General features: G+C 54.0%; 3 protein-coding genes and 1 long non-coding RNA gene across 8 annotated transcripts in view; 1 reads left to right on the top strand and 3 right to left on the bottom strand.

Moving 5' to 3' along the window:
- On the bottom strand, positions 1 to 4,146 carry LOC139359815 (uncharacterized). Its single transcript, XR_011616277.1, has 2 exons — positions 4,011 to 4,146; positions 1 to 1,837 (listed from the first exon to the last, which is right to left on the bottom strand). It is a non-coding gene; the product is annotated as an uncharacterized lncRNA (long non-coding RNA).
- The window catches only part of LOC105467832 (ankyrin repeat and sterile alpha motif domain containing 3), a 53,868-nt gene extending 42,322 nt beyond the window's left edge, over positions 1 to 11,546 (bottom strand). The window contains exons 1-2 of the mRNA XM_071084053.1: positions 11,417 to 11,546; positions 10,300 to 10,371 (exon numbers count right to left, since the gene is read on the bottom strand). Of these exons, the coding sequence (XP_070940154.1) occupies positions 10,300 to 10,321 (22 nt within the window). The 5' untranslated portion in view covers positions 10,322 to 10,371; positions 11,417 to 11,546. The remainder of the gene's footprint in view (positions 1 to 10,299; positions 10,372 to 11,416) is intronic.
- Positions 412 to 13,856, top strand: DNAAF8 (dynein axonemal assembly factor 8). 3 transcript variants are annotated; one of them, XM_071084070.1, is made up of 9 exons: positions 412 to 546; positions 1,689 to 1,877; positions 4,026 to 4,523; positions 6,955 to 7,072; positions 9,076 to 9,217; positions 10,531 to 10,668; positions 11,085 to 11,183; positions 11,496 to 11,787; positions 12,946 to 13,856. In XM_071084070.1, the coding sequence occupies exons 1-8, from the start codon at positions 418 to 420 to the stop codon at positions 11,776 to 11,778; spliced, it is 1,596 nt and encodes a 531-aa protein (XP_070940171.1). In that variant the 5' UTR covers positions 412 to 417; the 3' UTR covers positions 11,779 to 11,787; positions 12,946 to 13,856. The 3 variants fall into 3 exon arrangements, with proteins under 3 accessions (XP_070940171.1, XP_070940172.1, XP_011715877.2); XM_071084071.1 differs by having other exon boundaries at positions 13,069 to 13,856; XM_011717575.2 differs by having other exon boundaries at positions 13,203 to 13,856.
- LOC105497964 (zinc finger protein 500) lies at positions 12,492 to 25,954 on the bottom strand. 3 transcript variants are annotated; one of them, XM_071084074.1, is made up of 7 exons: positions 25,751 to 25,954; positions 25,086 to 25,178; positions 24,287 to 24,798; positions 21,305 to 21,488; positions 21,005 to 21,069; positions 20,415 to 20,511; positions 12,492 to 16,329 (listed from the first exon to the last, which is right to left on the bottom strand). In XM_071084074.1, exons 3-7 carry the CDS (start codon positions 24,698 to 24,700, stop codon positions 15,647 to 15,649), a joined length of 1,443 nt encoding a protein of 480 aa, XP_070940175.1. In that variant the 5' UTR covers positions 24,701 to 24,798; positions 25,086 to 25,178; positions 25,751 to 25,954; the 3' UTR covers positions 12,492 to 15,646. The 3 variants fall into 3 exon arrangements, with proteins under 3 accessions (XP_070940175.1, XP_070940173.1, XP_070940174.1); XM_071084072.1 differs by lacking the exon at positions 25,086 to 25,178; XM_071084073.1 differs by lacking the exon at positions 25,086 to 25,178 and having other exon boundaries at positions 25,636 to 25,954.

Below are 25,954 nucleotides of genomic sequence, written 5' to 3' on the forward strand. Positions count from 1 at the left end.
TATATATAAAATATACCTATATATCATTACATATCATACATATGACATTCTACATAACATATACACATATGTACATATGCATATTTATATCACTACATATATTTGTATATTATGTATATATCACTATATATGTGATATACCTGCAGGCTCCACATGTGTCCATGAGCAAACACACACACACACACACACACACACACACACACAGAGTGCCTGGCACTCAGTAACAGGAGCTTGCATAACCTGAAGGAAACAGGCAGGTGGTAAGGCCTGCCAGCCTGTTTGGTCTCCTACAGCTGGTAGGGCAGCCCCTGCTCTCCTGACCTTTGATGGCCTGGACCCTCTTCCATCACCCCTTGTGCCCCACAGAGCTCCTCGGATGATGGTGCACTGAGAAGGCATCTGGAAGCCTGGGCCCTCATGGCATCCAACGACGAAGGTATGGCACCCTCGCTGGGCTCTCCCTGGGCCTCCCAGACAGGGCCCTGGGACGCCATCCTCAAGGCTGTCAAAGACCAGCTCCCGTCTCTGGACTCAGACTCCTCCTTGGTAAGCAGGAACTCTCCCTGAACGCCTTGTCCTTCCTACCAGAGCAGGCATGACGCTGACCAGGACAGCTTTGGAGCACTTCTCTGAAGACTTCTCCCGCTGACCTGTGCAGTGTGTTGTCATTTTACTTTAAATTACATGGCCAGACTCAAAGCTGTGTTTTCTGGGTGCCTATTTCCTTCTTTACTCTTTCTTCTGCCTTGAGTGTCATCTCTGAGCATGGGTATTGGTGCTCAGCATCTTGGGAGACCCTTTCAGTTGGGTTTTTGGTGCTGACTTGGAACCCAGGTCAACTCGATGCAGAAGCTCTGTCCTTTCCATTCTGCTATTCTCCACTCTCTCAGGCCAGGACAGGACCAGAACACCCACTGAGAATGCACAATTCCAGTGCATTGTGATGAGCCTTCGAGGGATTCTGCATTTGTGGTTTGGGGTCCCTGAAATGGCCCTCAAAGACACTCAGACCAATAGCCATAGGTGCAGGTGTAAGACGCTGCTGAAGATGCTCCTGGCAGGGGCTCCTCAGTGCACAGGTTGGCACTGGGTGTTGAGAGACAGTGTGAGGGTTTTAAAAGGAACGAGCTGGGTTTAGGTCCTACCTGGGCACCAGCAACAGAGCTTCAGGGACCTCACACGTCATCCAGTGCATGGCGAGGCTAAGGAGTACCTATGGGGACCCCGCACTTCAGTGCTCAGTGCGTTTTCACACCATCAGTCTCGTTTGAGAGTATGAGCCCCAGCCCCTTTAAGAAGACACACTAAGCTGTGTAAGTAATAGGGTCACAGGGGACGGGGAGGGCTAGACCCTGCTTTCAACTACCACCTCGCTGCCCTGTTCATGTCACACGAGGCATTAATGAAGCACCTGCTGTCTGCAAGGTACTTGCAGAACCAGGAGCCTGAATCTTACCTCCATGAGGTGGTACTGCCGAGCTGATTTCTAAACAGTGGCAAGAAGCCACGCACAGCAAGGCTAAATGGGAGAGAACCAGATCTCCCCCAGGCTCCTGAGCAGCAGGGCTAGGCGGTCAGGGCGTGCTGGGCGTGCTGGGCTGGAAGTAAGGGTGGAGAGTGGGGACGGCTGGGCCCTCAGGGCTCTGCCTGCTGCTGTGTCTTCCAAAAGCCCTCTCATTTGTCCACAGTCGGACTATGGGGAAGAGGAGCTGTTCATCTTCCAGCGAAACCAAACCGCCCTGATTCCAGACCTGTCAGAGGAGCTGGCTGAAGATCCTGCCGATGGCGACAAGTCCAGGACCTGGGCCGCTGCAGCTGAAGAATCCCTTCCCGAGGTCTGTGGGACACAGAAGAGGGTGCGCCTGTGTGTGTGCAATGTAAGTCTAAACTGACTGATCTAAACCACTGCTCTAGCATTTCCATGAAACCCAGTCCTTTTTTTTGTCCTGTGTACAACCCAAGGTATTCAGATGCCCAACATCTAACCTCCACACACCTCCCTCTCCCGGGGAGCCCAGCACCTTAGGGCTGGTGTGCGGACTTGATTTTCCATCTGATTTTGACCCTCCTCTTCCTCTTGATCGCTCCTATCCTGTTTTCTACCATGGCATCCTGAATAGCTTCTGGCCATTGTCATGACTGATTGTCCTAAATGTCTCTCCCTTAATCCAGCTGGCTTCATGGCTACCTGGCTCATCGCAGCACCTGGCAAGTACACAGGAACTCTGGTTTACTAACCTGCTAAACTAAACTGCTACAGGCTACCGTGGGGAGTGGGAGGGAGGAAGATGGCCCATCAGTGCCTGAGCAAGCACAAAAGCTGGACCTCGCGGGAAGGACACCCCAGGAGACAGTGAGCAAGTGTGGACTAAGCATGCCAACACAGGCCTGCGGTGCCAGTGCTGCACACTGAGACAGACGTTCCCATGAGGCCAGAGTTTGAGACCCCTGGGCAATACAGCAAGACTCCATTTCTGGCTGAACACAGTGGCTCATGCCTGTAACCCCAGCATTTTTGGGAGGCCAATATGGGTGGATCACTTGAAGTCAGGAGTTTGAGACCAGCCTGGTCAACATGGTGAAACACTACCTCTACTAAAAATACAAAAATTAGCTGGGCGTGGTGGCAGGTGCCCGTGATCCCAGCTACTCCAGAGGCTGAGACAGGAGAATCGCTTGAACCCCAGGGAGCAGAGGTTGCAGTGAGCCAAGATCACGCCACTGCACACTCCAGCCTGGGCAACAGAGTGAGACTCCATCTTAAAAAAAAGAAAACAGTGTAGAGGCACTAACCCACTTCCAAAATGGGGGCGGGGCCTAGCTCCAGCGTCACTTCTCTCAGGTATTCTGCTGAGAACCATTAACCTACTGAATGAAGGGGGCACAGGCACTGAACCAGATGATCTCACAAAACCAGGACATGCCCCCAGCCACCCATCACCTTGAAGGAAATCCCCCATCAGCCTTGCCATGCCTAGACCTAGGTCTGAAATAACCCCACACAGGAGAGGTCCCCAGGGTGGCTAAGAACTCCGGTGGGTTCAGATGGAACGATTTCCATGTGGATTTTATTTTGCTTCTTCATTTCTACAATCAATTACTTCAGAAACTCTTTTGGATTATTTTCTTTTCTTTCTTTTTTTTTTTTTTTGTAATGTGAGATCTCTATTAAAAAATAACTGGGTGTGGTGGTATGCCTGTGGTCCCAGCTACTCAAGAGGCTGAGGTGGAAGGATGGCTTGTACTCCAGCCTGGGGTATCAATTTCTGAGCCCCAACATTATCATTATTGAGAATTTAAATATTGTTCCATTGCTGTAACAATACATTCCTCTCTAGCCTTGTATTTAAACAGTGGGAGTCCTCAGTGATGTTGCCTTTAGCCAACCCATATTCAACAGTAGCTTTCCAACTGTCTTTTTTTTTTTTTTTTTTTTTTTTGAGACAGGATCTTGCTCTGTCACCCAGACTGGAGGACAATAGTACCCTCACCACTCACTGCAGCCTCCACCCCCTGGGCTGAAGCGATCCTCCCACTTCAGCCTCCCAAATAGCTGGGATTACACGCATGCCACCATGCTGGCTAATTTTTGTATTTTTAGTAGAGTGAAGTGTCCAGTTAAAAATGGTTGAAATAGGTCAGGCACAGTGGCTTATGCCTGTAATCCCACCACTTTGGGAGGCTGAGGCAGGAAGATAGCTTGAGGCCAGGAACTTGAGACCAGCCTGGAAGACGAACTATGCTGCAGAGACTCCATCACTACAAAATAATATTTTTAAAAATTAACTGGGCCTGGTAGTATGTGCCTGTCATTCTAGCTACTTGGGAGGCTGAAGTGGGAGGATCGCGTGGGCCAGGGAAGTCGAGACTACAGTGAGCTATGATCACACCACTGCACTGCAGCCTGGGCAACAGGGCGAGACTTCACCTCAAAAAAAAAAATTATGCACATATTTTACTATGAAAAAAATTCCCTGAAGCATGTTTTGGAGGATGCTAACTGAACATACCTGTTTTCTCGACAGCCAGTTCTGGTGCCTGCAGAATTGGCCACAGAACCTGGGAACAGACAGAACACAAGGACAAAGGATGCATCCTCTCAGGAAGGAAGAGACCCTGGCAGGCCTGTTGAAAGCTCTGGTGAGGTCAGCGCTCTTCTTGGGATGGCCGAGGAGACCCCCAGGTGGCTGGACAGCGACCTTGGAAGCCTGTCTTTCAACACCAAAGGATCCCAGGGTCCTCCCTGGGATCCCCAGGCCGAAGCCAGTCTCTCCCGCCATGAAGGAGACCCGAAGGCAGAACCCGCCTCACAAGAATCTGTGAACCGCCGGGCCCTCCGACAGGAGAGAAGGAAAATGATAGAGAAGGACATCCTCCAGAAAGTCACCCGGGATGCCTGCGGCCCGGCCAGCAGTGACCAAGGCGGGGTGAAGGAGGCGCCCTGCCACGCTGTGGAGTCAGCTGCCAGATCCAAAATGCCCCTTGCAGAGCCTCCGGAGGGACCACCAGTGCTCTCGCTCCAGGTAGGCGCCTCCACGTGCCTGGCTCTTTCTCAGGCCTGTTACCTGCGGCATGGCCGCTGTTCCCATGCACTGGGGCTAGAAGCAGCTTGAGGGCTGGCCCACTAGGACCCTAGGCCCATTATCCACTATTCTGTGTACCTGTCTCAGCAGAGCGGGTGGGGGGTCCCAGCAGAGCACATCCTTGGGTGGGGGTTAACAAGAAACAGAACAAGCAGGGCCTGCCTTCTTTAAAGAGACAAAAGGAGGCCAGGCACAGCGGCTTGCACCTGTAATCCCAGCACTTTGGGAGGCCGAGGAGGGAGCCCAGGAGTTTGAGACCAGCCTGGTCAACACAGTGAGACCCTCATCTCTAAAAAAGAAGAAGTGATGTATAAATTTAAAAAGAGAGAAAAAAAGGAATTCCACTCGCAAGGATGTTTATAAATACATATAGCCATGTCTAAAATATAGAACCTGGTTCTGTCAAAGCCTGATCTCAAAATATGAAAGCCCTCATTCTCATAAACTAGCGAACACCTGTTACAGAGTTGTATTCAGTGCATTAATGAGGGAACCAGCAGGATGACAGAGCCGGTTTAATGAGATCATAAGAAATTGGGATTTTAGCCGGTGTGGTGGCTCACGCCTGTAATCCCTGCACTTTGGGAAGCTGAGGCAGGAGGATCATCTGAGGTCAGGAGTTTGAGACCAGCCTGGCCAACATGGTGAAACCCTGACTCTATTAAAAATACAAAAATTAGCCAAGTGTGCTGGTGCACACCTATAACCCAATACTTGGGAGGCTGAGGCAGGAGAATCGCTTGAACCCGGGAGATGGAGATGACGCCCCTGTACTCCAGTTTGGGGGACAGAGCGAGACTCCATCTCAAAAAAAAAGAAATTGGGATTTTGTAAAACACTGGGGAAAGAGAGAGGAATGCAGAGATACGCTTGCTACATTCATGTCCTAGAGGAGTTGTCTACTGGACAGAAAAGTAACCATCACACCTTCTCAGTTTTATAAATTGTGGAGAATTTTTCTTAACAGCTTAGAGAAAACTGGCATCAGGTATACACAGAAGTCATCTTGACTACTGTTTAAATCAACAGTTCTTTCCGTTCACCTGGAAACTTACTTTTCTCCACTTACAGGGCTGCAGAGAGTTGAAAGGTCATATGATAAACATGAATTCTTTTTTTTTTTTTTTTTTTTTTTGAGACGGAGTCTCGCTCTGTCGCCCAGGCTGGAGTGCAGTGGCCGGGTCTCAGCTCACTGCAAGCTCCGCCTCCCGGGTTCACGCCATTCTCCTGCCTCAGCCTCCGGAGTAGCTGGGACTACAGGCGCCCGCCACCTCGCCCGGCTAGTTTTTTGTATTTTTAGTAGAGACGGGGTTTCACCATGTTAGCCAGGATGGTCTCGATCTCCTGACCTTGTGATCCGCCCGTCTCAGCCTCCCAAAGTGCTGGGATTACAGGCTTGAGCCACCGCGCCCGGCCAAAACATGAATTCTTGATTAATTTCCTCACACTCACTCTGCCCCTAAGCACTCACTGCCAAGCCTTTCAGTTTTAGCTCCTGCTTGGAACAGCTTAATTCTTCAAAGAACAAAACTTTTTAACCTCCAAACATTCTGAACCTGTATGAACCTAAATAGTATTTCTTGAAACAACACAGGGTTTGGCTGGGCTCGGTGGCTCACGCCTGTAATCCCAACACTTTGGGAGACCCAGGCGGATGGATCACTTGAGGTCAGGCATTCAAGACCAGCCTGGCCAACATGGTGAAACCCCGTCTCTACTAAAAATACAAAAATTAGGCTGGGTGTGGTGGCTCATGCCTGTAATCTCAGCACTTTGGGAGGTGGAGGTGGAGGCGGGTGGATCACCTGCGGTCAGGAGTTTGTTCGAGACCAGCCTGGCCAACATGGTGAAACCCCGTCTTTACTAAAAATACAAAAAAAAAAAAAAAAAAAAAATTAACCAGGTGTGGTGGCACATGCCTGTAATTCCAGCCACTTGGGAGGCTGAGGCAGGAGAATCACTTGAACCTGGGAGGCGGAGGTTGCAGTGAGCTGAGCTCACAGCACCACACTCCAGCCTGGGCGACAGAGTGAGACTCGGTCTCAAAAACAAAACAAAAACAAAATGAAACAACACAGGGTTTCCTTCAGGTCAAACAACGTCTTTGTGCCAAAAACAAAAGTAAAGTACTGATCTCCAAGAAAGCATAGGAAGGAGGTGGCCAAAGTGCAGGCCCACCTTAACAGAGGCGTTCAATCTGTAATGGAAAGGTGGGGTCAGCCCATTTGCAAACTCTGTCATGCATTTAATTCCTGATTTCTACACCCCAACATTCTATGACCATCTCCATGGGTCACAGCAGCTGTGAAGCAGGTACCGTGCCTCTGGGGCCCCTCAGCATCCTCATAATCACTGGTTTTAATGATTTCAGCAACTTGAAGCGTGGGATTTGGATTACATCCTTCAGAGTCTGGCGGGGCAAGAAGACAACCAGGGAAATCGTGGACCTGGAACTGTGTGGTGGGCAGCCGACCGCCGCCAAGTTCAAGGTCTGACCTTGAACACTGGAGCCCACGTGAATCCCCAGAAGCAGCACCTTCCTGGGCCCCTCAGGCTGGTCACAGACCGTCCTGCAGCCCACACGTGTCTTCCCTGCCGGCCCCACCCTGAACATTCATGCTGCCAGTCCCTGAAAGACTTCATTCATTCAACATATATGTGACCACCTACTACGTGCCAGGCGTGGGCCAGGTCCTAGGGACAAAGGAGAAGCCTCCAGACACCACCCCATGACCCATACCTCCTCCTCCCCACCTCCCTGGGCCGGCCTTCCTTTCCTTCCTTTCCTTCCTCCCTCCCTCCCTCCCTCCCTCCCTCCCTCCCTCCTTCTTCCCGGGAGGAGGAAGCCCCACCTTCTGTGCACAGTCAGCTCCTAAGCACATTCCTGCTTCCCCGGCCTCCCCATTTTAAAAGGCAGGCAAAACTCAGAGCTTTGCTCCGGGAAGTCCTGCAAATAAAATGGAAGCTCTCTAACCCCTCCCTACCCACTCGGTCCGCAAAGGCGAGGGGAGGCAGGTCTGAGGCAGAGGAGCCAGGGCAGGTGCAGAGCTTCTGCCTCTGGTCCCAAAGCAAAGACTCCCCAGTGACTCACAGCCCGTGCTATGTTAAATATCGTTTTGTTCATTTGTAATTCACACCCCATAAGGCAGGAGGTAGACAGCCAACCATTCTGGAGGGCGCGTGTGTGCGTGTGTGTGTGTGTGTAACTGGCACTCCCTTTGTGGAGGGGAGTGCGGCAGAATGTATTCTTTTTTTTTGAGACAGAGTTTTGCTCTTCTTACCCAAGCTGGAGTGCAATGGTGCGATCTCAGCTCACTGCAACCTCCACCTCTCGGGTTCAAGCTATTCTCCTGCCTCAGCCTCCTGAGTAGCTGGGATTACAGGCACACACCACCAGGCCTGGCTAATTTTTTTGTGTTTTTAGTAGAAACAGGATTTCACTGTGTTAGCCAGGCTGGTCTCAAACTCCTGATCTCAGGTGATCTGCCTGCCTCGGCCTTCCAAAGTGATGGGATTACAAGTGTGAGCGACTGCGCCCGGCTGAACGTATTCTCTATTTTAAAGGCACATAACCCTTTGATCAAGCTATTTCATTTAGAAAATCTGTCTTACACTGTTACTCTAGTAGGTAGTGTGTGTTCAAAGATGTTTGCTGCAGTGTTGTTTAAAAATATGAAAAGCTGGAAACAGCCCATATTCAGTAGGAGTCCAGCTAGATCGTTTTAGCACAGAATACTGCGGCTAGTGAGGGGATCTCCGTAGGTTAACGTGGAAGCATGTAATATACAAAGTGAAAAAAATGAAGTTGAAAAAAAACCTATAGAAGATGATCCTATTATTTTTTTTAAATCAGCACACAGAACTGTTTTTTTGTTTGTTTGTTTGTTTGTTTTTTTTGAGACGGAGTCTCGCTGTGTCTCCCAGGCTGGAGTGCAGTGGCGTGATCTCGGCTCACTGCAAGCTCCGCCTCCCGGGTTCACGCCATTCTCCCGCCTCAGCCTCCCAAGTAGCTGAGACTACAGGCGCCCGCCACGACGCCCGGCTAGTTTTTGTATTTTTAGTAGAGACAGGGTTTCACCATGTTAGCCAGGATAGTCTCGATCTCCTGACCTCGTGATCCACCCGCCTCGGCCTCCCAAAGTGCTGGGATTACAGGCCGGAGCCACCGCGCCCGGCCACAGAACTGTTCATTATGATCACCTGTGACAAGTGGGACCGGGGTGTGAGGAAGTGGGATAAACTTTTAAAGCCACGTCACTCCTACTTCACAGAGCCCTTGCGCCACAGGCCCTGCTCATAAAGATTCTGCCCGCCTCAGCCCTGCCGAACTGGAGGTGGAGTCCTCAGAGGGCTGAGTAGGGAGAGGGCTGGGTGGGGGCAGTGGAGGAACCTGAGGTCCGTTCACATGCAGAGACCCCAGGGGTCCTGAGGCTCAAGCTGCTGTAAGTGGGCCAAGTCCCCACTAATCAGCCTCTCCTTTGGCCATCCTCAGACCGCACGGTGCCGAGCGCCGACGACAGGCTCATGGAACAGCTGGCCCTCCTGTGCACCATGCAGTCCAGGGCCTCTGCTTGTGCCTGGAAGATGTCTGCCGACACCCCCCAGGACACCGAGGAGGCAGGGGCAGGAAGCAGGTGGGACTTGTAGCCAGGCATGGCTCCTGTGGTCCTTTACAACGGCCCCATGGTTTTGTAGCACTGACTGGGCCTACTAAGGGCAGGGCACTCCATGTGCATTTTCTCAGTCACTCTTATCATCCCCATTTTAGAGATGGGGAAACCGAGGCTCACAGAGGTTGACTTCCTGGCCATAAATGGCAGGGCTGGGACTCAAGCCCTAAAATACCTGCTCTTTCCCCAAACCCAGTGGGAACCCTCCCTTCAATGAGAAGCCATGAGGCCTCCCTGGGAGTAGGAAGGTTATCACATGACCCTGCCCCTCTGGCCACAGCTGATTGGTCCAGCCTGGGGCATGTGACCCCAGCCATGGGATTTGTCAATCTCTGTGTTTCTGTGTAGGGGTGGAAGGGCAACAGCCACCTGTCCTGCCACAGGGAGAAAGGCAAGCTACAGTGAAGCTGGGAGAGGCAGAGGTGGAGGCAGGGCCCCAGGGTCCTGTAAGGCCCCGCTATATGCCTGCACTCCCAACACTTTGGTTGTTCCAAACTTGAGGAATCTGAGAACCAGGGAATCCCTTTTCACCTGAGCAGCAGTGGGTTTCTGTGCCTAGGAACCAAATTACCAAACAGAAATGGCTAGACCTGGCCAGGCGCGGTGGCTCACGCCTGTAATCCCAGCACTTTGGGAGGCCGAGGCGGGCAGATCACCTGAGGTCAGGAGTTCGAGACAAGCCTGGCCAACATGGCGAAACCCCGTCTCTACTAAAAATACAAAAAAATTATCCAGGCATGCTGGTGCATGCCTGTAATCCCAGCTACTTGGGAGGCTGAAATCTCTTGAACACAGGAGGTGGAGGTTGCAGTGACCACCCAAGATCACGCCACTGGCCACTGCAGTCCAGCCTGAGTGACAGAGCGAGACTCTGTCTCAAAAAAAAATGGAGAGACCTGCACTGTTCACCATGGCAGCCATTAGCCATGTGTGGCTATTAAACACCTAACGTGATGAATGTGACTGAGGAACTGAAGTTTTTATTCATTTGATTTTAAATGGCTTAAATGTAAACTTAGTCACTTGTGGCAAGTGGCTACACTTACCACAGATAGACAGCATGTCCATCAGTAGGGAAGTTCTGTTGGCCAGCGGTGGCCTAAATCTCACAGGCTGTTCTGAAGCGTAAAAGAGCAAATGTGTTTAATGAGCCTTTTGGTAGAGAGTGGGCACTCACTGGGGGGGCAGCCACGAGCACTGTGACTGGACACACCCAGCGCAGGTCACAGAGTTATCACAGACAGGTGACTCCACCACACCTGCTTTTCTCATCTCAGATGTTCCTCGAGGAAGCCGGGCTCCGAGGCCGGGCCAGGCCCACAGCTGCCCCAGGGCATGAGGCTTAACACAGAGCCCCCCACCATCTTCATTGACCTGCGGCAGACGGTGCCACCAGACCACCTGTCCCCAGCAAGGTCCAGAAGGCAGTGACTACCCCATACCAGCCTCTACTTTGCGGAGTTGCCTGTTGAGCTCACAAAGCCTCTGGTGGATCCCAGTGGGGAGGAACAGGGACTTCAAAAGGCTTGGATCAATTCTCAACTGAAAAGTGCTTTTAGCCTGGAACAGAGTCTGGCCTACAGTCCCCCTGGGTCCCTGCAGGGAGGGAAGAAGAGGGGCACGGGGCACACCTCCTCGGGCTGGGCTCTATACAATGGAGTGCATCACCCACACCTGCCCTCACCTCCTGGCAGGGCGTCCACCAGCCTCCAGTGTGGCTACAGCCCTCTTGCATTAGGTCACCAGCAAAGCCCAAGTGCTTCAGGCCCCAACAGGAGTTGGAACACCAGGTGGAGTGGGCACATCCAGAAACCCGTTTCTCTCCCCGCAGCTCCAGCCACAGCTCCTCTGACAGCGAGGAGGAGGAGGAAGTGGAGATGGCAGCTCTGGGAGACGCAGAGGGGGCATCTCCTTCCTCCCTTGGGCTACGGTAACCACCAAGGGGCCTCCGGCCACCTGCAGATGTCACACCTCTGCTTTCCGCAGCAAGCCCTCCACCTGGCACATTTACCGCCTGTGGTGAGGTCTTGCTGCACCCACCGCACAGGGTGGGGGGGCGGCACAGCTTCCATCATCCCGCCCATGTCCACTGGGTCCCAGCAGTGGCAGCGGCGATGGGCCGCCTGAATTGCATTCTTACTCTGAAATGGGAGCTGGGCTTACCTGCTTTTCTCCCGTTTCAGTAAGGAGTGCTGGGAGGGGCGGCCCCCACAGGGTTGAGTTTGGTCTCATTGTGTCACAGGAGCTGTACCGGGAAGAGCCAGCTTCTCCAGCAGCTCAGGGCCTTTCGGAAAGGGACAGCCCAGCCCAAGCTGCCCGCCAACAAGGGGCCTGGTGGCGAGAGGGCTCAGGCCCCTGAAGACACGGCTGCATCAGGAACTGTGAGGAAGCAACACATGAAGCTCTGTGCCAAGGGGCACAGCGCCCAGGCCCGACTCCCAAGAGGCAGGCCCAGGGCCCTGGGGGATGCTCCTAAGCCAGGGGCAGCCAGGGAGGCCCTGATGCCTCCCTTGGACCAACTGTAGCTGCCTCAGGTAGTGGGATCCCAGGAGTGGGCAGGGGTGGGCTGACTTGCCATGGACCATGGGCCCTGGCATCCCCTTGTTGTCCCTGCATTTCCACTAGCAGGGGCATTCCACAGGCAGGGACCTTCAGGCTGTGGACTGTTGCCCACCCTGTTAGAGCTCGGTCACAGATGCGTGAACTTAGAGCAAGGATGCAGATGCAAATCTGTATGTAACGTGTGCCAACGGCTTTGGGAGAAAGGGGCCTGGTCCTCTGAGGGAGAGGGGCAGGGACAGCAGGAGGACGGGGTGCTGCTCTCTGCAGGACTCTGGGACTCTTCGTCTGTCTCCAGGTCTGCATTTTTTTAAGCAGGCATCTAGTATTTCCATCAATAAGGTCTTTTTAAAAACCAAGCAGGCCGGGCGCGGTGGCTCAAGCCTGTAATCCCAGCACTTTGGGAGGCCGAGACGGGCGGATCACGAGGTCAGGAGATCGAGACCATACTGGCTAACACGGTGAAACCCTGTCTCTACTAAAAAATACAAAAAACTAGCCGGGCGAGGTGGCGGGCGCCTGTAGTCCCAGCTACTCGGGAGGCTGAGGCAGGAGAATGGCGTAAACCCGGGAGGCGGAGCTTGCAGTGAGCTGAGATCCGGCCACTGCACTCCAGCCTGCGCCACAGAGCGAGACTCCATCTCAAAAAAAAAAAATAAATAAATAAATAAATAAATAAAAAAAACAAGCAAAACATATTTAGAGGATTTCAGGGTTGAAAAAGACCTAAGCCTTATTTTCTGGCTTCCTGCCTACTTGCTATTTTGGGCACCTAAATTAACACACAACACACATGCATGCCTACCCACATAGACCTAATACACGTATTTTTTTTGGTCTCTTTTCGAGACACAGTAGCTGGGACTACAGGTACATGCCACCACGCCTGGCTAATTTTTTTGTTTGTAGAGATGGGGTCTCACGATGTTGCCCAGGTTGGTCTCAAACTCCTGGGCTCAACCCTCCTGCCTAGGCCTCCCACAGTGCTAGGATTACAGGTATGAGCTGCTAGCCTGGCTCTTAATGAACTTTTTGAAAGAGGAGTAACGAGAATTTGCTTTCTCTTTCTCTTCTTTACCTAAGATAGAAAGGCATAGATAGATTCTCAAGGCCTTTGCCCTTTATGAATCTAGAGAATACTGGAAACCCCTGGAAATGCTGTCCCATGGAGAATGGAGCAGTAGCCTCACTTGTTGATCACCAGCAAGAGCTGGGGACAGCTGCTTGCCCCGTGCCAAGACCTGGTCCCTCCACAGGACATGCCTGGTCTTCCTGGGTCCTGTTCCTTTGTCAGCACTGTCCTGCAGCCCCGTCTTCACAGGATGCTTTTGTAACTGCTATGATCAGTCCTGACCTGGCCACCTGTGTGTCTCCCCAACCTTGTCTCCAGGATGTGTCCCGCTGCCTGCCCCATGGGAAGAACAGAGAAATCATCACCTCAGGCCCCACAGCACCATGGGCTCAGGCAGCACAGCAGGGTGCCAGGCCTTTAGGCCAGTGTCCCAGCTTCTCCTGGGGTTCACCCCTCGCTGCCATGTCGCCAAGGATGGGCAGGGGTCTCTTTGCATCAAGCCTTGTGCCAGGCAAAAGACAGGCCCTGCCTGGCTGTGGTCACTGGCCGCCAAGATCAGGGCCACAGACATCTACTCTCCAGACCCCATGTGATCGGGCCACTGGGGATCCCCACCCAACCCCACTCCCAATGATGAGGGGTGTTTTCGTTACAAATCAAAGGCAAGACAGACTTCCATAAAGTCCCAGGAGGTTCCTCCTGCAGGGCACAAGGCCAGGCTGCCTCCCACCCCTCAGGCCCTCTCCCACCTACAGAGACCCTCCTCTGCCCCTCTGCTCCGGGACATGTGCACCCACAACAGGCCTCCGCCCCATCCTCTGCCCTCGCCTCCGCTTGGCTGCCTCGCTGTCAAGAGCAAAGGCTTTTTTTTTCTTCAACCCCATTTTCTTCCATTTCCCCCACCTTTTTAATGCCAGTAACCTCATCGAGAATGTTTTACAGTGATGGAAAATAAATTCTGTTCCAAGTTCAGCTCTGTGAATTACTGTGTCTGTCAAGGCAAGGGGAGTGAGGCAGGAAGTCAGACTTGGGTCCAAAGCTGGCTCTGCCACCTGGGCAAGGTTTTCATGCTCCCAGTGATCCGGTTCCTCCACCCACTGAAGGAGAATCATGGCCGGGCACAGTGGCTCACGCCTGTAATCCCAGCACTTTGGGAAGCCGAGGTGGGTGGATCATGAGGTCAGATGAGGTCAAGACCAGCCTGACCAACAAGAAGAAACCCCCGTCCCTACTAAAATACAAAAATTAGCAGGGCGTAGTGGTGCACGCCTGTAATCCCAGCTACTCAGGAGGCTGAGGCAGGAGAATCACTTGAACCTGGGAGGTGGAGGTTGTGGTAAGCCGAGATCGTGCTATTGCACTCCAGCCTGGGTAATGAAGCTAGACTCCATCTCAAAACAAAACAAAACAAAAGAGAGAATCATGGGGGTCCCCCCACTGGACTGCATGAGATAACATTACAGCACACGCAGGCACCTGGGACTCATAGCTCCTGCAAAACTCCCCCATCACGTGAGTGTGAGGATGACACCCATGAGATGGGGAGTTTTGCTGTGGTTTCCACAGCTGCCCTACGACTTCTGAGATGACTAAACCCACCCATTAATGACTCTATCACACTGCTCGTCTCGGCCACTCACCCACCGTGGATGTGTACAGACCAGCAGTTCCCACACAGCACAGGGAAAGACAAAAGCTAGAAGATGAAGGCTTCTTACCTTAGAAAGACAAAGTGGGACAACCACGGAAGGCCACATCCCAGACACTAAGGGGCGAGCAGCAAAGGTAGCCCTGGGCCCCTGCCCTGGGGAGGTGTCAGGCCCGTTACATCCCTGGCGACAGGTCAGGAAGGTGGAATTCAGGGGTGCCTTCCCACCCCAGGTGTCTTCCACCCTGCAGAGCAGCCATGGATCTGCAAAGGGGACTAGAATGCTGGAAAGCCCCAGGCTCCATTTGGAAACTCTGGCAGGATGGAGAAGCTGGAGACCATGTCCTGTGAAGGCTGGGGTGCAGCACGGCTCCCTGCAGCAGACTAGGGAGGGGCCCCTCAAATTCATGTCCACCCAGACAGGTGACCTTGTTTGGAAACACGGGTTTTGACGATTTAATTAGTTAAAACGAGGTCACAGTGGATTGGGGGACCTTAAACCCAGTGAGTGGTGGCCCTACCAAAAAGAGACTGGGTATGGCAGCGCACACCTGCAACCCCAGATACCCAGGAGGCTGAGGCAGGAAGATCGCTTGAGACCAGGGGTTCGAGGCTGCAGTGAGCTATGATCATGGCACTGTACTCCTGCCTGGGGGACAGAGCAAGGCCCTGTCTCAAAAAAAAAAAAAGGGGGGGGGGCGGCGGGTGGGTGAGGAGGGACACACAGAGATGGCACACAGGGTCACAGACACACAGGGGAGGGGTAGGGACATGGTGATGAGGCTGTACACCAGCAGCCACTGGATGCTGGAGGCAGCTGATGGACCCTCCCGGACACTTCAGGAACACCTTGGGTGTGGGCTTCTGGCCTCCTGAGCGCGTCTCTGGGGCTGAAGCCCCTGCTCTGTGTCACCTGTTCTGGCTGCCCTTGCTCTGCAACCAGTGCCCAGCTTCCTCCGCGGCCCGGGCATCCCAAATGTCCCTTGCTGGCCTCATACTGGGCCTTGGGAGGAAAGAGGCAGCTGGCAATGCTTTTGGACCAGGCTCTCTGGCAGCTTCCTGAATTCTGTGCCCAGGGATGAGAGTCCGGCAAAGGGAGTTTCAGGCATGGTGATCAGGCCTTGGCCCCGGGGCCTCCAGGAGCCACCGGCTGGAGCGTCAGCAAGGAGCCTGCCCCCGTGTGGGTCCGCTGGTGCTTGTGCAGGTCGGTGCCCCGGCGGAAGCCCCTGCCACAGGCCGGGCAGGTGTAGGGCTTCTCACCTGTGTGCGTCCGGCGGTGCGCGCTGAAGTGGGAGCTGTTGTTGAAGCGCTTCCCGCACTGGGTGCAGGCATAGGGCCGCTCCCCGCTGTGCGTCCTGCGGTGGATGACCAGGCTGGAGCTCTGGCTGAAGCGCTTCCCACACTCGGGACATGGGTAGGGCTTCTCGCCCGTGTGCACCCTCTGGTGCGTGCTGAAGTTGGAGCGGTCGCTAAAGCCCTTCCCACAGACCAGGCACTTGTAAGGCCGCTCGCCCGTGTGTGTGCGCTGGTGCTTGGTCAAGTGAGACGTCTTGCTGAAGCCTTTGCCACATTCGGGACAGGTGTACGGCTTGTCAGTCCCATGGGAAGCCCCTCTTCCTGGTTGGGGGCCGCCTCTTGGCAGCTCAGGCCTGACCAAGCCCCTGACTGGGGCTGGCCTCTGACCTGGGAGCGGGTGGCCAGGCCCCTGGCATCGCGCTGACAGCACTCGGTACCACTCCATTCTCACTGGGGCATCCTCCCTGCCATCACCGCCGTCCTCTAACTGGATCCCAAGTCCTGAGACAGAGAAAACACAATCTCTAAGAATTAATGGCAAGAGGGCAAGGGAAATGCTTCTAATAGGAAGATGAAGGCCTCACAGGGCTCCTAAAGTTCCCCTACAAAACATTCAGCAGGGGCTGGGCATCATGGCTCACGCCTGTAATCCCAGCACTTTGGGAAGCTGAGGTGGCAGGATTGCTTGAGCCCAGGAGTTCAAGACCAGCTTGGGCAACACAGTGAGATCTCGTCTTTACAGAAAATAAACAAAACTAGCTGGGCATGGAGGCGTGTGCCTGTAGTCCTAGCTACTCAGCAGGCTGAGGTAAGAGGATCACTTGAGTCCAGGAGGTCGAGGCTGCAGTGAGCCGTGATCGCGCCACTGCATTCCAGCCCGGGTGACAGAGTGAGACCCTGTTTCAAAAACTAAACAATCAATAAAACAAACAAACAAACAGGAACTCATTTGACCATTACAATAACCCAGTGGGTCAGTGCTGTTACCTGGGGAAACCAGGGCACAAAAGTGTTAAGGAACTTACCCAGAATCACCGGGCTGGTAAGTTACAGAGCAAGGGCCATCAAACTCTGGACTCTGCTGTGACCTCTAAGCCAGGGGCTCCCACCCAGTGGCAAGGTCTGCAGACGTTTTTGTTGTGTCTGGGGAGGGGGTTGTAAATGGCCTCTAGTGGGCAGGGGCCAGGGCTGCTGGAAAACCTCCTGCCCAGCACAAGACAGCCCCACGTGGAGAGCCATCTGGCCCGAATGCCAGCAGCAGCGAGTGGAGAAGCCTGCTCTGGGCTGTTCTGGCTGAGCAGAGCAGTCATGGGTCCCAGCCACTGGACCTCCCTTGTACTTGGTGCAGCCCCTGAGGCCCCTCTGCACATCCAGGTTCTACAGCCACCACCGTCAGGACAGGAGAACAGGGGGAGGGGCCTGGAATGATCCAGGCTTTGCCCCTTCCAGGAAAAGGCCCTTGACTTCTCTCCTTCTCCTCTGCAGCATGAGGGTGACTGCAGGTGGGGACCTGGTAGTGCAAAGTGCACTGGGGTGCCTGGGGGGCTGGGGGAGCAGCCGTCTTCATAGCAGTCCCGAAAGGCTCTTCACATGGTAGGCACACACTGACCTCACAGGGGAGGGACAGCGCCACCCACTGCCCTTGAAAACGTCCACTTTAAGAAGCTTCCAGCCCCAGACCTCCTGGGCGAACCCTTCTTGCCCTCCCCTCCCATCTCCAGGCCTAACTTCCAGACAGCCAAAGATGGGTTTGGCACTTACTGAGCCTCAAATTCCACATCTATAAATCTGAGAGGAGGCCGGGCATGGTGGCTCATGCCTGTAATCCTAGCACTCTGGGAGGCCGAGGCAGGCGGATCACTTGAGGTCAGGAGTTCGAGACCAGCCTGGCCAACATGGTGAAACCCCATCTCTACTAAAAATATGAAAATTAGCTGGGCGTGGTGGTGGGTGCCTGTGCCTGTAATCCCAGCTACTTGGGAGGCTGAGGCAGGAGAATCGCTTGAACTCAGGAGGCAGAAGTTGCAAAGAGCCAAGATCATGCCACTGCACTCCAGCCTGGATGACAGAGTGAGACTCTGTCTCAAAAAAAAAAAAAAAAAAAGAAAAGAAAAGAAATAAAACTGAGAGGAGGATTGGAATCACCTCATTGGCCTGTTATAATAATATTTTATTTATTTATTTTAGAGATAGGATGATATGGTTTCAATCTATGTCCTCACCCAAATCTCATGTCAGACTGTAATCCCCAGTGTGGAGGTGGGACCTGGTGGGAGGTGAGTGGATCATGGAGGCAGATTTCTCATGAATGGTTTGGCACCATCCTCTTAGTACTGTCCTGGCAATAGTGAGTGAGTTCTCATGAGATCTGGCACCTCCCCTCCCTCCCCTGCTCCTGCTCCAGCCATGTGAGACATGCCTGCTCCCCCTCTGCCTTCCACCATGACTGGAAGCTTCCTGAGGCCTCCCCAAAGGCTGAGCAGAAACCATCATGCTTCTTGTACAGCCAATTAAACCTTTTTTCTTTATAAATTACCAGGTCTCTGGTATTTCTTTACAGCAATGCGAGAATGACCTAATACACAGGGCCTCACTATATAGCCAGGTTGGTCTCTAACTCCTGACCTCAAGGGATCCTCCCACCTCAGCCTCCCAAAGTGCTGAGATTATACGTGGGAGCCACAGTGCCCGGCCTTCTTGTAAAAATATTTTTGTTTATTTATTTCTGTTTTTTTTTTTGAGATGGAGTCTCGCTCTGTCTTCCAGGCTGGAGTGCAGTGGTGCGATCTCGGCTCACTGTAACCTCTGCCTCCCAGGTTCAAGCGATTCTCCCACCTCAGGCTCCCAAGTAGCTAGGATTACAGGCGTGAGCCACCACGCCCAGCTAATTTTTGTATTTTTAGTAGAGATGGGGTTTCGCCATGTTGGCCAGGCTGGTCTCGACCTCCTGACCTCAGGTGATCCACCTGCCTTGGCCTCCCAAAGTGCTGGGATTACAGGGGTGAGCAACCGTGCCTGGCTGTAAAAATATTTTTAAAAGAGACTCGCCGGGCGTGGTGGCTCACACCTGTAATCCCAGCACTTTGGGAGGCTGAGATGGGCGGATCACAAGGTCAGGAGATCGAGACCATCCCAGCTAACACGGTGAAACCCCGTCTCTACAAAAATAAAAAAAAATAAAAAAAATAAATTAGCTGGGCGTGGTGGCGGGCGCCTGTAGTCCCGGCTACTCGAGAGGCTGAGGCAGGAGAATGGCGTGAACCCAGGAGGCGGAGCTTGCAGTGAGCCGAGATCGCACCTGCACTCCAGCCTGGGCGACAGAGCGAGACTCCATCTCAAAAAAAAAAAAAAAAAAAAAGAAAGAAAAGAAAAAAGACCCTGAAATAACAACCGTTGGTGTGCACGTGGAAAAACCGGACCCCTGGGCACTCTTGGTGGGTACGTGAGATGGTAGAGATGCTGTGGAAAACAGCATGGCAGTTCCTCAAAAAATTCAACACAGAATGACCATATATGCTCCAGCCATCCCACTGCTGGATACATCCACCCCAGGAACTGAAAACAGAGCTGATCAGAGATACACCTGTATACCCACATTCACTGCAGCATTATTCACAATGGAATATTCTTCAGCCTTAAAAAGGAAGAAAATTCTGGAGGTTTCCCAAAGAAAGAAGTCTGCCTCAAGACCGTGGCACAGAAATCCTAAGCTTCCAGCCTGCTGGCCTCGCCTGCAAATTTCAAACTTGTCAACTTCTGTAAGCAACCAAGGGAGCGGTTTGAGTACCCATTCCTTAAAATAAATCTGTGTGTGTGCGTATCTTCTATTGGTTCTGTTTCTCTGGAGAAGAACCCTAATACAAAGCGACATCTCACTGTCATTACAAAAGGCTTCAGCATGGCTGGGCGCAGTGGCTCACGCCTGTCATCCCAGCACTTTGGGAGGGCGAGGTGGGCAGATCACCTGAAGTCAGCCTGGCCAACATGGTGAAACCCCATCTCTACTAATAACACAAAAAGTTGCCAGGCATGATGGCAGGTACCTGTAATCCTAGCTACTTGGGAGGCTGAGGTGGGAGAATCACTTAAACCCAGACGGTAGAGGTTGCAGTGAGCCAAGGTTGTGCTACTGCACTCCAGCCTGGGCAACAGAGCAAAACTCCACCTCAAAACAAAATAACCAGAAAAGGCTTCAGCAGCATCAGGAAAGGCAGGAAGAGACAAACGAGCAGAGAAAGAGCTGAGGAGCCGGTGCTGGGTCTGGGGCAGGGTGGTGCCGAGTGCGATGGGGAGAGGCAGCTCTGCCCTGGAGAGGAGGGCACAGGGAAGCTGAAGTGAAGTAGGACCAGCGTGTAGGTGGCAGGAGCAGAAGAAAAGGAAGGCAAGGCAGTGCTGGCCATCTGCCTGGGTCATGGCCAAGTGCCTGTGCAGGCCCTGCAGCTGGGACTCTGCAGGGACACAGCCAGCCCTGGTCACACGGGATCGCCCCAGGCCAATTGGACCAACAGAACCAAGCCCAGGAACTGGTGCCTGAGAGTTCCTATTTTTGGCAAGCCCCCTAGAGGACACAGTCCCTTGCAAGTTACCTTCATTCTCCAGCGGCACGTCCCGCTGAGCTGGGTCCAGGCATCCTGGCTCCTCCCCAGAAAGGTATACAGCCATGTCCTCCAAGTTCACGGGTGCCTGCCAGAATGCACCCCACTCAGTCCTGGCCCCAAGCAAGCTGCCTCCTCCCCAACTGAGGCCACTGGCCCAGGGAACTGCACCCGCACTGCCCCTCGAGGCTGGGGCCAAGCCTGGTGGTGCAGCTGGTCTTCTCCACTCTTATTGCAGTGGCGAGTCCTGGTGCCTCTGCCCACTGCTCCCACGCGCCACTGCTGCAGAGCTGGAACACCACTGCAGAAGGGACAGACTTGCCACGAGGAGCGGTGGACCCACTGCGCACTCAGTCACTGGGGCCCAGGCTCCACAGGGAGACGAGAGCATCCCCTGGCTCCGCGGCCAGCCAGCCCTGGGACCCCGATGCGGCAGACAGGGGTCTTCAGGATGCCTCTGGGCCAGTGGTTCCCAGATGTAGCACCAGACTGATCCCGAAGCACGATTAAAAACAAGCAAACCCTTTCCAGAACAGGCAAATCCACAGAGACAAGAAGGAGCTTTGTGGTGGATCACTCACCTGGGACCAGGCCGAAAGGAAGGGTGAGGCCGATGCTATCTCCTGATGCCGGGGGGCCGGAGGGCCTGGGAACGAGCGGAGTCATCACCAGTCACACAGCTCACCCAGCACCGCCCCTGCCGCCCCTGCACACCAAGGCCCCCACAGCCCAGTGGCCGCCCACCCAAGATCCACTCCTTGTTGGAGAGTCTATGCACCCCACATCCAGGCAGGCCTCTGCCCCGGCCACACACCACACTCCATTCGCCTTCACCCCCTCCCCTGCACCACTTCTCCTTCCTCCAAAGGGGTGCTACTCACCCCTCTCTGGCCACAACAGCGGGCCCCTCTGTGGCCTGTGGCTCAGCTGGGCTGGGGGCTGCTGGCTGGGGCATCGAGCCTCTTCCTCCAGGGACAGATCCTCTGGCTGAGCCTCTGCCTGGCGTTTTAAGGACTGTCCCCCAATTCTGAGGGGCACCTCGTCATCAGACAGCAGCTCTGAGCCCTGCACACAGACAGAGATCTTGCCCACCAGCTCCCAGAAGGCCAGAAGGAAAATCCCCGCAGGGCCCCACACCCCTCACCTCAGGCACCCCAGCCGGCTGCCCACCCCCAGGCTGTCTGCAGCCTCCCTCCCTCTGCCCAGCCATGTGGCAGTGCTCCCTGCAGCCAGCTCCCAGCCTGCTCTACTCCATGGTCTCTCCCTGTTACCACAATCATGTCCCCACCACATTCTTACCCTCCATTCCTTGGTCCTCCTGATAGACCCTGGGCCAGAAGAGCCCTGAGTCAGCCCTGGCCTCATTTCAGAAGTTCACATAACTGCATCTGCTAGATTTTTTGAAATTATCTGGCCAGCCGCAATGGCTCACACCTGTAATTCCAGCACTTTGGGAGGCCGAGGCGGGTGGATCGCTTGAGGCCAGGAGTTCGAGACCAGCCTGACCAATATGGTAAAACTCCATCTCTACTAAAAATACAAGGCCGGGCGCGGTGGCTCAAGCCTGTAATCCCAGCACTTTGGGAGGCCGAGACGGGTGGATCACAAGGTCAGGAGATCGAGACCATCCTGGCTAACCCGGTGAAACCCCGTCTCTACTAAAAAATACAAAAAACTAGCTGGGCGAGGTGGTGGGCGCCTGTAGTCCCAGCTACTCGGGAGGCTGAGGCAGGAGAATGGCGTGAACCCGGGAGGCGGAGCTTGCAGTGAGCTGAGATCCGGCCACTGCACTCCAGCCTGGGCGACAGAGCGAGACCCCGTCTCAAAAAAAAAAAAAAATACAAAAATTAGCCGGGCATGGGGGCAGTGCGCCTGTAATCTCAGGTACTTGGGAGGCTGAGGCAGGAGAATCGCTCGAACCCGGGAGGTAGAGGTTGCAGTGAGCCAAGATCATGCCACTGCACTCCAGCCTGGGTAACAGAGCAAGACTCTGTCTCAGGGGAAAAAAAAAAAAAAAGAAGAAATTATCAACAGGTGCTCTGAGATTATCTATTTCCTAATTCCAGGAAAGGTGATGTGAATGAAATTGAGTCTTAGAATTGAGCTCTAAAATAGCACTTGGATAAGAAACATCCCTAGGCAACTGCAAACCCAGCATCAGGGACCCATCTCTGGGTTCCTCTTGTCCACCATTCCACACCTCTAAGGGAGGGTAGTCCTCTTGGGGAGCAGAGCCCGCCCCTCTCAGCTCAGTCATGGCCATGAGGCATGTGTGCAGAGGTGCTGGTGCAGTGACAGAAGGAAGCCATGCTGGGAACCCCAAACACTGAAGCTGTAGTGGCCGGGAAAGAGGCTGGCCAACTGGGAAGAAATCCCAATTTCTTGGCCACCACGATGGCAGGATTTTCTGACTTCGGTCAGCTCACGCTCTGGTCAATCATTAGGGGATGTGTCTCCTCTGTTGGCTGCAAAAGGCCAGCAGTGTGCAGCCAGCAGCACTGCCACAGGAAGAGAGGCAGCTGGTCAGCACTGTCCATGTGCGCCATCCACACAAGGCCCTGGAAAATGAACTGAAACAGGAGATGGCAGGACTTCTCCTTTTTAATCTCCAGGAGTTCAACGACTGAAACTGAAGCAGGAGGAATGAGTAAGAGGCTTCCCCGGCTCCTTCAAATGGGGCTGGAAGGAGGTGGAGAGACACTGTCTACAGAGATTTCGGGGAGTCAGCAGGGTCCTGTCTGTGCTGTCCAGTACAGTAGCCACTGGCCATGTGTGACGACTGAGCCCTTGAGAGGTGGCCAGTGTGACTGAGGAACTAATTTCACATTCTACAAAGTGGCTGGGCGCAGTGGCTCATGCCTGTAATCCCAGTACTTTGGGAGGCCAAGACAGGCAGATCACTTGAGGCCAGGAGTTCGAGACCAGCCTGGCCAACATAACGAAACCCTGTCTCTACTAAAAATACAAAAATCAGCCTGGTGTGGTGGCACACGCCTGTAATGCCAGCTACTTGGGAGGCTGAGGCATGAGAATCACTCCAGACTGGGCGACAGAGAGAGACTCTGTCTCACAAAGATAAAAAAAAATGTGCATAGCTATAATTTAAAAAGCTACATGTGGCTGGCAGCTACTGTTTTGCATGGCATAGTTCTAGAACCTCTAGGGGCTCTAACCAAAGTGCCCCCCATGCCGCTGGTCTTTCTTCCCAGTGTTCTCCCACTTTGGGGGTCTTTTCAACTCCCTGCCTTGGAAGGTACTGGATCTCTCTCCCACCAAAACCTGTGTTTGGGGCTGGCGTAGTGGCTCATGCCTGTAATCCCAGCACTTTGGGAGGCTGAGGTGGGAGGATCACTTGAGGCTAGGAGTTCAAGACCAGTCTGGGCAACATGGCAAAATCCTGTCTCTACAAAAAATACACAAAATTAGCCAGGTGTAGTGGTGCATGCCTGTAGTCCCAACTACTCAATAGGCTGAGGTGGGAGGATCCCTTGAAGCTTGGAGGTAGAGGCTGCAATGAGCCGTGATCACGCCACTATAGCCTGGGAAATAGAGCGAGACCCTGTCTCAAAAAAAAAAAAAAAAAAAAGAACAGAAAAAGAAACACCTGTTTGGCCTATCCTAGGACAGTGTTCACAAACCATCTGCACTAGCTAATAAAGGGCTATCGGGGTAGGATGAGGTTAATCAAAGGGTGGACGTCCATTGGGCAAGGCTGAGAAACCTTTTGCAGTTGCCTTCTTCAAAAGGGTTCAGGGGCCAGGCAGCTACACTTAGTCACCCAATGAGCAAGGAATCTCCAGCTGCAGACCCCAGCAGCAGGGCCCCATTTCCTCACCTGAGGGTCAAAATGCCCCCCACCTCACCCGCTGCCTGTGTTTCCTGGGCTCCCGCTGCAGCCCTTCCACGAGGACCACGGCCTCCTCACCGCTCTCCGGCTGCTGCTCACGCACTCGAGCCTGGATCTCCCCTGGCAGCACAGTCAGGAACTGCTCCAGCACCAGCAGCTCCAGGATCTGCTCCTTAGTGCGCAGCTCCGGCCGCAGCCAGCGGCAGCACAGCTCCCAGAGGCGGCTCAGGGCCTCCCGGGGCCCAGCCACCTCCTGGTAGCAGAAGAGCCGGAAGAGCTGGCGGAAAGTCTCAGGGCTGGGGTCCTCCGACTCCACGGAGGGCTCCTCTTCCAAGCAAAAGTCCTCCTCCACCTTCACAATCAGGATCTCATTCTGTTCCAGGTCCTGCTCCAAGGCTGGCAGGGGCTGGAGGTCAGGGACGGCGGCCATTGCTTCCGGTGGGCCTTGTTCCTTTTCAGGCCTTAGAGTCGAACCCGTCTCTCTCTATACCTCTGGCCGGACACAGGAGGAGCGTTTTTTTCAGGGCCCTGTGGAGAGATGATAAAACCATCTAAAGGGCAGCCCTGGGGCTGAATAACCCCTTTGTACTGGGAAGCCAATGCCCTGGTTCCAAGGCCAACTCACCCCACGATGGAAAAGGAAAAGGAAAAAGGAAAAGGAAGTACATGAATGCCATCTTTGCTATGAATTCCCGGATAATTCACTGAAGAGCTCTGGGCTTTGCTTCCTCACTGTGCAAAGAGATGATAATAGGACCTACACACACAGGTTGCTGATAGAACTAAAAGGGATGGCTGGGCGCAGTGGCTCCCACCTGTAATCCCAGCACTTTGGGAGGCCGAGGCGGACAGATCATGTGAGTTCAGGAGTTTGAGACCAGCCTGGTAAACATGGTGGAAACCCAGCTCTACAAAAAATACAAAAATTAGCCCGACGTGGTGGTAGCACATCTTAATCCCAGCAACTCGGTAGGCTGAGACAGGAGAATCGCTTGAACCCGGGGGGCGGGAGGCTGCAGTGAGCTGAGATCGCGCCACTACACTCCAGCCTGGGAAACAGAGACTCAAAACAAAAACAACCTAAAAGGGATGTTTGCGGTCAGAGCTCCAGAATGGTTATTTTCCATTATTACAGTGGGTCCTATATGGAAAGGGTTCCTTTGGAAATCTGATGAAAAGTAGGGCCCTTCTGCCGAGGAAGGTGCAGACTCTGCCTCAACTTGATCCCCGGTGTCCAGGTCTGGCGAACCCTGAAGCCCCTACGCGGCCCTGTCAGGCACCCCCGAGTGGGTGGTCGCAACGGCCCCCCAATTCCAGGGTCCTGGGAGAGCTAGGACCCCCAGGCCGCACTGCTTTCCGTCTCACCCCTCAGGTGGAGGGTGAGCAGTGCCCGAGTCCGCGGCACAGACCCCGGCGCTGGCGCGGGCCGCGAAATCAAAGCTTCGGCCCGGACCCGCGTCTTCGCGCCCCCGGCACTCACTGGAAGCCCTGCGGGCCGTGGGCAGTTCGGGGCAGGACCGGAGCGACGGGTCTCGGCGGGAGTGGGACTGCCGGCCTCAGGCTTTGCAGCCCGGGACGCCAGAGCCGGGGCCGGAGACCCCAAACCAGGCGTGGAAACCAGGCCGTGTGGGCGGGCCCACGGGCGGCATTGTGGGTAACGTAGCCTTGGCACCATTGCCTGAGC

The sequence above is a fragment of the Macaca nemestrina genome, chromosome 18, assembly GCF_043159975.1.
Source record: "Macaca nemestrina isolate mMacNem1 chromosome 18, mMacNem.hap1, whole genome shotgun sequence".
In the NCBI taxonomy this organism is placed as follows: Eukaryota; Metazoa; Chordata; class Mammalia; order Primates; family Cercopithecidae; genus Macaca; species Macaca nemestrina.

Bases quoted from the DNA above. Each gene is read 5' to 3' on its own strand.
- DNAAF8 (XM_071084070.1), top strand. From the start codon at position 418: ATGGCATCCAACGACGAAGGTATGGCACCCTCGCTGGGCTCTCCCTGG. The intron at 10,669-11,084 runs GTCCAGAAGGCA...CTCTCCCCGCAG, and splicing joins GACCACCTGTCCCCAGCAAG to CTCCAGCCACAGCTCCTCTG. The intron at 11,184-11,495 runs GTAACCACCAAG...ATTGTGTCACAG, and splicing joins CCTTCCTCCCTTGGGCTACG to GAGCTGTACCGGGAAGAGCC.
- LOC105497964 (XM_071084072.1), bottom strand. From the start codon at position 24,700: ATGGCCGCCGTCCCTGACCTCCAGCCCCTGCCAGCCTTGGAGCAGGAC. The intron at 21,070-21,304 runs GTGAGTAGCACC...GCTCGTTCCCAG, and splicing joins GCTGTTGTGGCCAGAGAGGG to GCCCTCCGGCCCCCCGGCAT. The intron at 16,330-20,414 runs GTAACTTGCAAG...TCTCTGTCTCAG, and splicing joins CGTGCCGCTGGAGAATGAAG to GACTTGGGATCCAGTTAGAG.